This window comes from Orcinus orca, chromosome 11 (genome assembly GCF_937001465.1).
Source record: "Orcinus orca chromosome 11, mOrcOrc1.1, whole genome shotgun sequence".
NCBI classification, from domain to species: Eukaryota; Metazoa; Chordata; class Mammalia; order Artiodactyla; family Delphinidae; genus Orcinus; species Orcinus orca.
The window spans coordinates 62799441-62814103 of record NC_064569.1 but is presented as its reverse complement, the minus strand read 5'-3'; the positions used below and the strand labels follow the sequence as shown (position 1 = coordinate 62814103).

General features: G+C 34.6%; 1 protein-coding gene across 3 annotated transcripts in view; it reads right to left on the bottom strand.

Annotated features, from left to right (window-relative positions):
- The window catches only part of NAV3 (neuron navigator 3), an 835897-nt gene that overhangs the window by 63708 nt on the left and 757526 nt on the right, over nt 1-14663 (bottom strand). For all 3 annotated transcript variants that reach the window (XM_033431322.2, XM_049694975.1, XM_049694976.1), the window contains 3 exons: nt 10593-10781; nt 7759-7811; nt 2076-2099 (listed from right to left, as the gene is read on the bottom strand). In XM_033431322.2, coding sequence (XP_033287213.1) covers nt 2076-2099; nt 7759-7811; nt 10593-10781 — 266 coding nt within the window. The remainder of the gene's footprint in view (nt 1-2075; nt 2100-7758; nt 7812-10592; nt 10782-14663) is intronic.

Genomic DNA, 14663 nt, shown 5'->3' with positions numbered 1-14663 from the left:
ATATATATATTTTCTGGGTCTTTTTATTTTTCTATCCACTTTTTGGTATGTTTATTTTTATTTCCTATACTTTGGCAACTTCTCAGAAGCTGTAGAATATCCTGCAGTCACTGAAAGTTGGCTCCAATTCAACATTTAATGATTCCATATTTGAAAATAATTTTATTGGCTGGAGTTTTAATTCCTAACACTTAGAGAAGCCTTCCCAAGTCTTTGTTATAATGTCCTTTATTCAGTGAGTTACTATGAGCTCTGGGCAGAAATGCTGTTATAGATTATCCATAGTTTCAAAGGGGAAAAATCAGTAATACTGTAAAAATGGCTAGATAAACCACCAACATAAATATGCTAAAATGTTTTCCTGTTTGGTTAGGTCCACACTCAAATAAAAGTGAACCAGAAAAAGATGAGAGTATATATATCATACTTAAAATTTTAATTTAAGCACTTTCCACAGTTTAATCTTCATGTTTCATGTTTCCATGAAATATAGACAGTGATTAGTAAGGTTAAGATATTTATAAGCAACTGAGACTAAGTCTACAAGTATACTTCTGGTCTCAAGGGATTTTAGTTACTTAGGTGCCAAACATTCTACTCTGATGATTCTCATTTCTTCAAAAACAAGTCTTCTATTGTTGTAGTTAGACTTTCAAAACACTACCTTAGTTTGAAAGAGCATTCTTGACACAGTTCATTAACTGTCTTTTTTTTTTTTTTCCTACCCATTAAATTTTTGTGGAGAAGAAATGGTGGTAAATACTGAAAAAACTCTAAAAAAGAACTAAACTTTAAACTGGAATTAGAGACAGGGGACATTTACATAATTTTAGTAAATGTGATTCCATTTGACTCCTGTCCTTTAAAAAAAGAGATACACCCAGACCCAAAGAGCATTTGAGCTGCATTCAAATGATGATGACCGCAAATGGTTCCAGAAAGCAGAGAACATCTATTTTATTCTTAAAACAATACAAATTCAAAGAGGCTTTCTCAAATTAATAGTCTCTATTACATGATCAGATTTCCTTTAAAATAGAATCTAGGAAAACTTAAAGTAATATAAATCATTAAAAAAGAACCATAACCTACTATGGGGCATAAATAATTAAAGGGGAGGTGGATAACTACTAATACGGCAAACAGATGCGGTATTTCTATGCCTTAGTAGCTATACGTATTGCGGTCGATGGTAGAATTTTGCCATGTCCGTGAGATGTAAATAGTTTAGGTTTTTCAAAACCGTATTTACTCTTTGGTCTAGCAATTATAAAGATAAAACTGATATAATTTATACTTTTTCAATTTTTTAAAAAAACAGCACAAATTTTACTTTAAAAGGCTAATAAAATAAAACTTCAAAGGGAAGAGTTCCTTTGCAGAGGCTGTTACCAATGCATTTTTCTTTGCTCATGGTAAAACCAATCAAATAGTCATTAGCACACCTTGAATAAAGGCCTAATTAAAGTCTCCCTGCTCTCCTTGGCCAGGACAACTCTTATACAAAGGGAAAGAAAAATAATGTTCTCTCCAGGCTGCAATCTGATTTGTACGTGATTGCAATGAAATATTTGTGAAATGTACGTGATTAAAACAATATACTACAGTATACATCAAGTGATTAGAAGCAGCAAAGTCCTGGCACCAAATAATAGATGGGTTGGGATACTGGTAAATTGTGTTGTGGCGGTCTAGTGCCTCAAATTCAATACTTGCCTTAATCCTATGCACTTAGTCTAACAGGCAGTGGGGGAAGAGACTATAATATAATAGACCACACATTCATTCATTCATCCATCAAAGATTTGTAAGTGCTTACTACTAGAGACAACTTATTAGATGTTGAGTTAAGACTCCAAGCTAGAACATGAGAAAAGAGTTTGCTTCTAAAAACTTCGTTTCATTTTCTTTTAAGAGGAAATATCCAAGACCATTTATCACTAGCTGGGTCACTTCTATTAGCAGTGTTGGAGAGTTATGGGTTGTATCATAGAGCCCTCTAGTGGTCGAAATATTCATTTCATCATAAATGTAAACGAAAACAGTCAAATGTAAAAATGCTACAAGGTTTTTACCTCTGAATGAGCCTTTTCTTCAGCCTGTAAAAGAAAAAAAGGAAAAAGAATTTAACTATAAATAATTAGTGTCAATTCATTCTACAAGTATAAAAGAATAAAATAATTATACTGTGTATTTAAAATGTTATTTTGGTCTAACATAAGAACATGGTAAAATATATATTATTAAATTAAAACAGTAAAAACAGGAACCTGTAGGACTGCAAATGAATATTTCGTTATATATAAACCTAATGGTATTTAAAAAATATCAGTTATTTGATTTATGGATATGTACTACGTCTTGAAAGCAAAGGATAGAATTAAAAAATGGTGTTACCCTAAGATCCAGACCATAAACAACAAAAAGGTATAAAATTAAACTTTAAAAAATATGAGTGCAGAAAAAAATAATAGAGTAGATGTTTTTTTCATACAGATTTTAGGAAATTTATACTCTATGAAATTACAGAGATTTTTAGCCAAGACCTAGGAGTCGGAGTTTTATTCTGTGATATATAGATAATAAAGAATGCCAAATAAGACTAGAGGAAAAATATTGACCTATACTGACAACCACAGAAAATCTGCTGATTAGTTTCTATTTTATTTGCTTTTCTTAATGATCATTAAATAAGTTTATTGGGCTCCAAGTCAGCAAAACATTAAAACCCCCAGTGGTAAGGCAGTGATAAAAGTGGCTGACAAACATCGGCTCCACAGATAATGGAAATGAGCACTGCTGTAGGACCTTGAGGGGTGTTTTGGCCTCAGCTGTAGAAAACTCCTAGCTCTGTTTTTCTTCTTCACGTTGGGCTGCAAAATGCCAGAAAATGAATTATGTGCGCCATTGTATTTGGGAAGCTCCCTCATTCTGGAAAAAGCTGGAGAATGCATAATATTGCTGAACATTACAAGTCTGTTCATTGCCTTGAGCAGATCCAAAGCTGAAAAACAATCTCCTATCTCTCCTTTTGAGACACTTCCTGATTAATTGACACAGAAGTACCTAAATCATTTTTTATCTCTTCTTTTCCTCCAGAAAACATAAGCTAAAACAAAGTAAAATAACCCTCAGGATATTTTTTATGCATAAGCATCTCTTTTAAACTGGATTTTTTTCTATCTTACATTTTCTTTATTCTTAAAAAATATGTACAGTTATTAATATAGTGGTTAAATGAAGAGTGGTTAACTAGTAGAATCCTAACAGCCTTTATAAGAAAACTGTTTTAAAAACAAATTCTGACATAAAGCTTTAATGTTTTATATCTCAACTTTTTAAAGTGAAGATTCAATATTTTTAAGTTATAATAATTTCAATGTTTCATATAAAGTTTGCTTTTTGAATCAGACAGAATGAAGGAATTTTAAGATAAAAATTTCATGGATCAAAAGCTGGAGGTTGTTTGCCTTAAGACATACGGTATGATTAACTTTGACTATTTGGTTTCCCTGGTATTTTGCATATTTACTGCCAGTTTATTCTGTCCAAATCCTGCTTCTAGGCTTGCTAGGATTATACAGAACTGATACTCAGTAAGTAACTTGCATATTGAAAAGAGCATTGTATGCTATTTAAAAAAAAATAGTCAAGAAAGACAGTCATCACATTTTTTCATTAAAAAAGCCCTGAATAAGTTACACTAGTTACATGCATAACCATCACATATTAATTCTATATATACTGTACAGAATGACTTTCTCTTTGCTGACTTTTCAGAACTAACTTTTTCTTTAATCTTTGCCTTCTTTCATATCCTGTGGTTAGCAATACTGGGTAGGTGTTGCCATAAAGTTGAAGCAATGAGCCAGAATATTAATATTTCTTTCAGTGGGTTAGGCATGGATTGATGACATTATGATGGAATATGATTACTTGCCATTTTTAAATGATGGTTTTGAAGCTGGCCCAATGTCCTCAAGGGTGGTAAACAATATAAAACACCTTGCCTAAATAAAAATATATTAGATGATTCTTTGTTCTGTAAGCCATTACTTGGCCATTCATTCATCCTTTCAAATTTACTAATCAAAAAATGTTTACTTTAGTATTAGCTATGTGTTAGGAAATATGCTGAAGGGCTCCACAGTAAACTAACATAGCCCTCGCTCACTCTTATTAAATCAATACAAATTAGATTCCAAGTACAAAACGGGTTCAATACAATTTTTAATATACAGCCACTCAGAAAACATCTATTGCAAGGATCAAAATTTTAAATGTTTAATAGGACTAGACATACAAAGAATAAAAAGAGCCCTGGGTATTAAAACAAAATCACACAGCCTTCCTAGGTTAGCTGTTTTCCCCACTTTTCATACAGATATGGATACTGAGGAGTATTTCTTTCCTGCAATAAACGCAGCAGCACAATAATAACTAACAGTGCAAACTCAGCTTCAGTGTCAGGAAGAGAATTGGTGGAGGCTGGGTCTTGCCTGAATTCACATGCCAACATCGAAAAGGGGCGATGCTGTAAACCTGGAGGAATTTCATTTCCGTGTTGCTAGATATTACGATTACTTTCAAAAGGAACTGAGAAATTTGAATTTTTAGGTAAAACTCCATATTTTTTCAGTGTTGGCTTAGATTTAAAAACAAACACACAAACTCAAAGTTTGCCAAAGGTAACAGCTTGGCAGGTCAGATTGGCTCTGTGATTTCCAACCAGTGTGTAATCTCCCTGGATCTTTCTGCTCAAAAATTCTGTAAGATGATTTACTCAGCTTTATAACAAGGTACTTTGGAAAATTTTACCAAATTATAATTGGTAGAGACTTCAAGAGTTATATGTGAAGAAACAATCCTTTCAATTGGATTTATTATATTGTAATTTGACAGGTAAATGTTCTTTACAAGTCATCTTTGTTAGTTTAATTTTTTTTTTTTTTTTTTGCGGTACGCAAGCCTCTCACTGTTGTGGCCTCTCCCGTTGCAGAGCACAGGCTCCAGACGTGCAGGCCCAGCGGCCATGGCTCACGGGCCCAGCCGCTCCGCGGCATGTGGGATCTTCCCAGACTGGGGCACGAACCCGTGTCCCCTGCATCGGCAGGCGGACTCCCAACCACTGCGCCACCAGGGAAGCCCTAGTTTAATATTTTTAATCAAAACATATAATTCTATAAGTTGCATAAATGATGGTGTTAAAGACTGTTTATATTCATGGTTAGGAAGAGCAGTATATTGCCTCATAATAGCAAATAGTGTCTAATTGTCCTTTAAAAAAAATAATCTTTTTCCCCTAAACACTTTAATTTTTTTTTTTTTCCACACCACGTGGCTTGTGGGATTTTAGTTCCCCAACCAGGGATCGAACCCAGGCCTCTGGCGGTGGGAGTGCGGAGTCCTAACCACTGGACCGCCGGCAAGTTCCCTAATTATTTTATGAAGGGATATCATGCCCAACTGTGTTACTTGCACATGGCATAACTTCAAAAGGTGCAAATCACAAAGACTATGATATAAATGGTGCTCCCATGCAGTTTATAATTTGCTGTAATTTATGGTATGTAATGAACCTTATCTTCTCTAACTATTGCAGAAATCCCTTGGGACAGATGGGCTCGATCTGGCTGCTGTTTGCCAACTTTACGCTGCAGGTACAGTCCAAAGAAATTTAGCAACTTGCCTGATGTCACACAATAACTCCTGATAGAGTCAGGCAAAAATGTAAATCAACTGATCCTTTATCCTGAGTCCTTAAGGAGGCATGAAGAAAAATGATAAATTGACTTTTCACTTCATAGTTTGAAAAGCACTTTCACAGATATCTTTTCATTGCCAATTAACTATCAGTGCATGATAATGGGGGACTGGAGACAGAAATGACTCCTCTATCACCTGCGATTTTTCTCCTTATTACTCCTCCACATATGCATTTATTTTAATTGTCTTACTACAGGCTGTCAGTTCAATTATATAATTTCCATCATTTCCAATAGAACTATTTAAATTTCTTAATTTCCTAATAATATCACCTTCTCATGTGATTTGATCACCTAATCCATTCTTTTCACACTTAACATGAGGGTCTATTTCATCACATAAATATGTGTGTATAGTTTCTTTATTTTCATCTCTGTGCCTATTTCATATTGTACTCTTAATACTTCTCATTTATACTTTCTAATTTATCCTTATTATTTTGACATCTGCTCCTATAAATCTATAATCTTTTAAATGTACCTCCTTTGTTCCCTGTAAACCTGTAATATCTAGTATAGCAGCCACAAGGCACGTGTCTATATAAATTCAAATTACTTAAAATAAAAGATGCACTTCCTTTGTCATACCACACACAATTCAAATACTCAATAGCCACATGTGACTAGTGGTTACTGTATAATCTAGTACAGGTATAGAATAATTTTATTATCACAGAAGGGTCTGTTAGACTCTTGTATACTAAGTAGCCATCTGTTTTTCCTCAACCCATGCTCTTTTTCTTCTTGAGTTTTCCTCAGGCTTCTGAGAAGGTAGTGTCTGAAGGTAGTGTCTTATCCAAGGTAGTGTCTTATCCAAATATTGCTTTTTATATATTTAAAATATGACTATAATGATGCTGCATCTTTTAATGTTATATAGAGACTTCAATTGCAAGGGTTTAAGTCAGAATATATCTCCCGTCAAGCAGTGGCATTGGCCCAATGGGAGGAACATGACAGATTTCTTTGTGTTTTTTCCGATACATTTTTACATTTCTCACTTCTTTATCCGTTTGCCTAAAACAGCAGATTTATCTAAATGCTAACAGTGATTTCGTTATTCATAGAATCGACTGGCAATGTTAATCATTAAAAGGAGAAATGATAAGAAAAATATTGCCTCTGCCAATGAGAGTCTGATCTTGAGTAACACTTTAAAGCAATAAATATAAAAAGAGGGCCATAACATTTGAACTTAATGAAAACGAATGAAAAAATTAGTATTGCCCTTAATGCTTAATTATTCAGTGACAGCTGAGGTTTTGACCTTTTCATGAACCTTTCGATACAGGATTAGGGATTATTCACAGTGCTCAAGACTCAGTGAGATTCATAAACTAAAATATACCCCACTCTAACCTAGGATGAAGGAAACTTTTCGTAAAACGTAACTGCCTGTAGACTTTTTGAAAATGATGAAATTTTAATAAGTGGACAGAAAACTCATCTTGGCAAAAACAAAATATAATTTCACACATTGGGAAAATACGCTGATACACTGGCATTTCTCTCTTAAGAAATGAAGTTTTTAAAATCACACTCTTTCAGAAGATACAGTTTAAAAAGTCACCAAGCCTTTTACGCTTTTACCCTTTGGTGTGATCTTCTCAAAAAATGAACTTATGAAAGAAAATGGAGAAGATACCATAGAACAATTACCAGTCATGGCTCAGGGAACTGAACAAGGAAAAGTGGTCAGTATTATAAGATTATGGTGGATCACCATACATGGTTTCCGGGATTCCGAGTCATAGCCCATCGGGTTTTATGAGATTCAGTTTTCTATCCACTCGTTGATTACAATGAGTACATAAAAGTCAAGTGGAAGCACATACAAATGAGCCATAGAAGGGCTGGGAGAGCACCCACCACCTTATCAGTATGCAGGAGCTTAGAGTACACCCTTATTTAATTGCGCGGCTTCTGTGTAAATGCCAACCTATTTAACCATTTGTGTGCTTGGCAAAGTCAAAAGCGTTTTCTTAACACTTACCGTAGAGTAAAGAGAAGAAGTGCTGGAGACCAGTGATAATGAAGAGCCATGAACTGAAGAAAGCAAAAAAGAACAAGAGGTGAAGTAATGAAGTCTGCTCAGAACCACCAGAACTTTACTGAAAAGTGAAGAATCGGTGATTAAGGAAATAAAAATAACATAAGAATCTGTGAACAAGTCTGCTGTCATTTTTTAGAGATCGAAAATGTTGAGCCATGGAAAGGTCCCTAAAGTACCTCCTCCACCACATTACAGAGAAGAACTGACAAGTGCAAGCCCTTCTAGCATGCTTTGCACGTATTGAAAACTAGAGTAAACTCCCACGTAACAAATAATCCGAAAACCATGGACACCTAAAGTTGCCACGAAAGTTTAAACTTTAAAAAAACTTTATGTATTTTATTTAATTTCATTTTTATACAACAAAGATCCATTTTCAATTTTTTTCTCCATAAACTTTCAGGGAAGCAAGCTCTTCCAACATTATCTGTGATGAGCTGACTATACCCATTCTAATGGAGAAGTATGGTTTCCTTCATAATTTTAGTAACAGAAAGTACTTCTTATTTCAAGGTGGTGTCTCATTGAAATTAAGGATGGAAATTGCATACTGTCTTTTAGGTAGGTGCATCAAAATACCAATCTTAAACAGTTAACAGAATGATTTATATTTCTGCAAGTTCAATGTACAATATTAAGCCCAAAAGGTGGATAAAATTGTGCTTAATTATATTTGTACAAAAGTTCTTCTTCTTTTCATTGTGGGATAATATAAGGTTATTTCTGCTTATTCATTAGTCAAATGCACACAATGTGACAGGCCCTTGCTACACGCTGGGACTGTAAAATTGAATGCCACAATCCTAGGAGCCCAAAAAGAAGTAGAAAGATATGTAACTAAAAAGATAATCACAACAGGGTCATATAAATACTATTAAGAGCAATGTTCTGGGTACTACAAAAGCACCTGGGGGTGCTCACAACCTGGTCTGGAGAGGACCGGGAAAACTGTGTAGGATCTCACTCTGTGAGGTGTGAAAAATGCTAGTCATCTTTAAACAAAAGCACGTTCTTTCAACTTCTAATAACACTGGTGTGAACTTAGACTGTTAGCATGGTGCACCAGTAGGAAGGTGGACGATGAATCAGGAGATCCCATTTTTAGCCTTTTTCTGCTGCTTAGGTCTATAACCTTAAAGTTTATGGCTCAGTTTCCTCATCTTTCACCGTGAGCACCGGGCAGGGAATCAATAAAGTCCCTTACAATTCCTGTCCAACAAGTCCTTGATTTTAGAGCATAATTTAAGAATTATAATAATTCAGTATTCAATGTATAGACATCAAAAAGCCATCTCGCCCACTGGGGCTGGCTTTCAACAGTTCAGATTATTTAATTCTCATACATGGAAGGCCAGAATTTCCCAGCATATAAAGAGCATTTGCTCTGTCAATGAGGCACCCTAGAAAGCCATCAGTATGCTTAGCAAATCATTTTTCCAGTATATAAGAGGCCTGTCTGTGAAGAGAGTGATAGAACCATTTCAGAAAGGTGATGACTTTATATTTCAGATTAATTACATTTTGTCTACACTTGAAGCAATCAGCAGACCCTCAGGGTAGAATTCACTACCTGTCATGGTGAATTCAGTGGTTTGGTTAATATCCCAAAAGGCAGTGGCAACTACGGTCAACTGATTTAGTACCAACGTATTAAATAAATGTACAGCGGTGACCTGAAGACCAGGAGTCAATTTTCACAGCTACCTCAATTACAGTCAGAAGATACTTTAAATAGGAAGGTAGGAAGGGGAAAGAGAAGGGAACAGAACTATTCTTGACTCTGTTTTCATCCTTAGAAATTACACATACAGAAATCAGGACTAATAAAGTTACAAAACTAGCTCATGTTCATACCACAGATAAATGGATGACCAGAGGTTTAAACCCTTGGTATGCTTCAAGGTCTAGAGTCCCTTTTTTATACAGACTTACTAAGGACTAGGAGAGTAGGGCTGATTACACGTCTGATTTTATTCTAATCTATTTGAACTTCTGTGTTTACCTTTATTTTATCCTTAGCTGATATGCTTTATAATATGTGTGCCACAATTTTCCTGTGTGGGTACTTAAAAATCATTCATTAAATCAAAGAAGAAAATCTCTCAAATGTTATCATCAAGTTTGACATTTGAGGTTATACAGTTTAGAAAATTACATACATTTGAAAATCAATTAAGCCTCCTGAGTTTTTCAAAGAGTTTTTGTTATAAAGTATTCATGTAGAACTTTACAACTACAAAGACATTTATTAGGTCAGGTGAGAATCTTAATGTAATGCATAAGGAAATGTAACTTATAAAGCAAAAAGCAGGCACAATATGAATTCTAAAATAATATGATAATAAAAACTAACACCAGAGGGAGTTTCTGAGAATAAAAGTCGGCAGCATGTGGTTGTTTCATAAGAGAATTTTTTCTGGTTTATGTATCTTTTATGGTTTTTAAACTGAGGTGTCAAACAAAACAGTCACTTGGATATTTGGCACACCAGGGTAAATAGTCTCTAAAATTACACAGATTTCTGTATGAGAACACCAGACTTACTCTGAACTGCTCTATAGCCAAGTATTAATCGAAACAATTTCTGGCATGTTTCCAAATACAGAAAGAAACAGAAGCTAATGCAGACTAAAATTTCTTCAAGCTTCAGGGCTCCCAAGTGAGAGTTATACTTATTTACTTTGTTGAGGGAATCTTTGTCATGTGAGTGATGTGATAGTTTTCATGTCTGAGTTAACTAAAGTAACTTCATCTTTATTTCCCCCGATGCCTACCTTCTTCCATGCTGTCCCTGAATGAGCCTGAATGGCTGATGGCCCGTGGCCTCTCCTCCAGAGATGTGGCACTCCCACAAAGCTGGGAGTCGTCGTAGAGATCGAAGGATGAGTCTTGGGCTGGGATGCTGTTGGAGCGCATCATGCTGGGCCCAGGAAGGTTAAATTGAGACAGATTTGTCGGACTCACTGAAAAACAAAGCACACACAGCCTATTATTCTGGGATGTCTGCCTCTGAAATTTTCAATAGCAGTTACAGTGGAGTCCTCTTTTTTTCTAGCACTTTCATGGCAAGCAGTATGTCAATTTTTAAAGCAGTATTAAACAAAACCATCGAGTCACCTCTACTGTTTTTTTGCTAGAAATAACATGGTGTTTCCTGCTGCCCATTATGAAGAAAAGATTGTGTTCCTAGAAGCTGCACATTTCTTTTTAGAGAAAAATAGATCACTTTAATGGGGAAAGCAAAAATAGAAAAGAATATAAAATACAAGAAATTTAAATTTCCCAGGAAGAAACGTTTGAAGCTTCCAACCAAAGACTTTCAGTCATTTTGAGTTCTAAATTTTTGTCAGTTCATGATCAGTACCATCATTATTATCAAAGTTAGGTTATAATAGAGGCAAATAAAAATGAAATATAATCTAAGGTATGTGGTATCCATAGCTCATCGTGAGGTTTATCACATAAAGCTACTTTCTACTGTGCCTAAGATGAGAATGTCACGGTGAGACTGGCAAAAGTCATAAACTTGTTTTTCGAAAGCAGTACCTTAAGTCTGTAATTTGGAATATGAATTTATTACCTAGTGCTTATTGCCAAATAGTTCTAATGACACTCAACTTTTTAGGCCAACTGATAATCATCAATTTAAAGAAAGATGTGGTTGACTGAATATGCTATTTTTTTCTGTGACACAGAGACTACATTTCTTAATGTAATTACTGGATCTCAGAACAAACTAAAATAGGAGGAGTACATACTATGAGATAACTTAAGGAGATTATCTCCTATTTGCCAGGCACTATGCTGGATATTTTACAGGTATTAATGAATCAATACACAGAACAACTCTGATACAGCTAGCTATGAATTACAGTAAAAAAAGACCAAGAAAAGAAATAAAAAGCCTAAGAACTGTACCTATGTGTGCATATGTGACACATAATAAAGAAAGAAAGAAACGGGGGATTTGCAAAGTCCCCAATCCATTGGAAGGAGGGAAGAAAGAATGGAAAGAAGGAAAGAAAGAAGAAAAGAAGAGAGAGCGAGAGAGTAAGAGAGAGAGATCTTTCAGGCACATTCCTTCAGTCAGCAGTGACAATCAATCTGATTGCTGAGGACAGCCAAAAGATACTCCAAAGGACGTTCTAGACTTGAATGTTTATGTTTAAGGTATCTGGATTGGGGTAAATCAGACTCTTCTAGGTCCACAGTATGAATTGACTTTTTGCTAAATAAATGAAGTATTCAACGCAAAGAAGTACATCATTTTAATATATGTATATAGAGGTTAGAAAGACATTTCATTCATTGTTTGGCTTTGCATAATTCTTACAGAATGGTTGCAGAGATATCCAAGTAAGTATCCTTCTATAATTTTAAAACATAACACTTAGCTCATTCAAAGTGAAATAGTAATGAGGATTAGGGTAGATTTTAAAAGGAATAGTTTGTATTTATTAGCACTTCTGATAGCTTCTCCATTGGAAATATATTCATTTTATTTAAGAATGTTCAATTAAGTTAAAATCTATGACGGGTTTGCTTTTTTGTTATTGTGGTTGAATAGAAAGATAAATATGGCAAGATCCCTGGCTTCAAGAGTGACCTCTAGGGGAGGTGACTGAAAGGTAGAGAAATTAATAACATAGAACAGACTGAGAAAAGTTATGCAATAGAAGACAAAAGTATGACAGACAGAGAATTTTTGTAATGGGACACAAATTAGTACAGGGCTTCTAGTGGTGGCTTTGTTTTCCATTTGCTTTAGGCAAATACCTCCATTTCTACCCTTCAGTTTCTTCATGAATTAAAAAATAAAAATGGCAGAATAAATGGCCTCTAAGACCCATTCAAAGCCAGGAGAAGACATGTAAACATTTCTAATAGGACAGATATAGGTGTGACTATGTATTAGGGAAAAGAGGACTACTGACTTTGTCTTAAGCTATATATCATACCAAAGCCACTGTTTTTATTAAATTATATGTGTATTTGTAATGATTTGAGGAGAATAGGAACTGACAGAAATATGGAGTGGGTTTTTAAATACCTCCAAGTTGCCCCCTGACTTTGCTGCCACATCTAGACACATCAGTTAGTGAGTTTATGATGTTGTTTTAATAAGAGTTGTCATATGTAACTTAATTTTAATTTATCTTGTGGAATTTGGGAATATAACTGGGAACTAGGTGGAGATTCAAGAAATGTTTATTTGATCATTTAAAGAACTTCAAAAGTGTGATAGATCTAGATTTAGGTAGTTTCTGTCATTGGTGGGTTTAGAGGAGAAGCTAGAGCTGTCGTTAGAATTTACATAATAGATGCACGATTGAACCAGATATAGGTCTCTTCCAACTCTGAGATTCTATTCTTCCATAAGTATAGAAGAAAGGGCTTAATTCTGAATGGCTTGAAGGGTGAATACGGAGAGGGGAGTAGAAGGACATTCGAGGTAGAGGGACCTTTGGGAGTAAAGCAAAGAAACTTCCTATACAAAGGTGTTTAAACATCACTCTGTATGCAGAAGGGTCCATCAAATATACAGAATTTGCAAGTGACAGGTTGATAATAATGCTTCTACATGGTAACCCTTGAGGCAAGGTGAAAAATGAATCTGAGCAATTATCATCACTCGTGGGACTATGACTATGAGTCTCACTAGGTTATGGGATGCCTCACAAGGGCTGTGACCAATAGTAAATGAAACTGCACCCAATAATTTATTTTTATATAAATATATTCTGTTATGCTTTCTTGGGTAGGAATGGTTTCTAACATAGCTATCATGCCAGAAACTATATACAAATCAGAGTTTACTTTGGCAGTAGCTCACAGTAGTCTACTAATAATGACATAATAGTAGTGATCTTAAATTTTAAATGTTTGTTATATATATGTGATTTTTACAGTAATATTTCTAAAAATTTTATGTATTAACATATTTTTAATGGGTAAGGATAAAAAAAACATGGATACTGCAACTCTTGAATGTTAGTAATAATCACTTATCTTACTGATCATTCAGAAGAAATAATGATCAAATTGAAAACAAGTGATGACCAAAGTAAAATGTAGGACAATGCTATCCATATTCAAATTAAAGAGCTATATTTGATATATTTTTAAAATTTAATAATAAAGTAACTCTTATTTATGACTGCATTTTAATAGTACCTACTTTCTTGCCTAATAATTATAAGTTCCAGTGATCTGGAAATACAACCCAAATTCTCTAAAAGTAATTTTCATGATTTTAAAATTAGTCATCATTTTCTCTTGTAAAAAAACACAACATAGAGATCTCAGAAGCCTGATTTGAATCCACATATGCTTATAAAACATGGCTAGGCACATGAGAGTGTGTTGACATGTATGGGAAGATCTTTCTTCATAAGTCCCACTGGGTGAAAATGTTGAGAGATTTGAGTAGAGGCAGTAAGATCAATTTGAAATCTACTGCAATTGTCTCTGACAGTGTAAGACATCTCTTTCCAATAAACATGATGATGTAGCAGAGTCCACCAAGTCTGATAATCTCCTGTGCCTTTGCACACATTAGTCATGCCTCACAATATAACCTAGGTATTATGAACCCATTCAACAGATGAGAAAGTTGAGGCTAAATGACTTGCTAAGATCAGACATAGTAAGTAGTGAGTTTTTTTTCTTCTCAAAGAAAGATGGACTAGATAGAGTCAGAATAACAACAATGGGAAAACAATGGAGTGGGGATTCAAATACTCAAATTAATGTCAAGTAATGAAAAGACTGACAGGAGACATGAGATACCCAGCAAACTTAGCAAACTAGGTGACATGGGTTTGATTCCAATGTTGTATAAAATT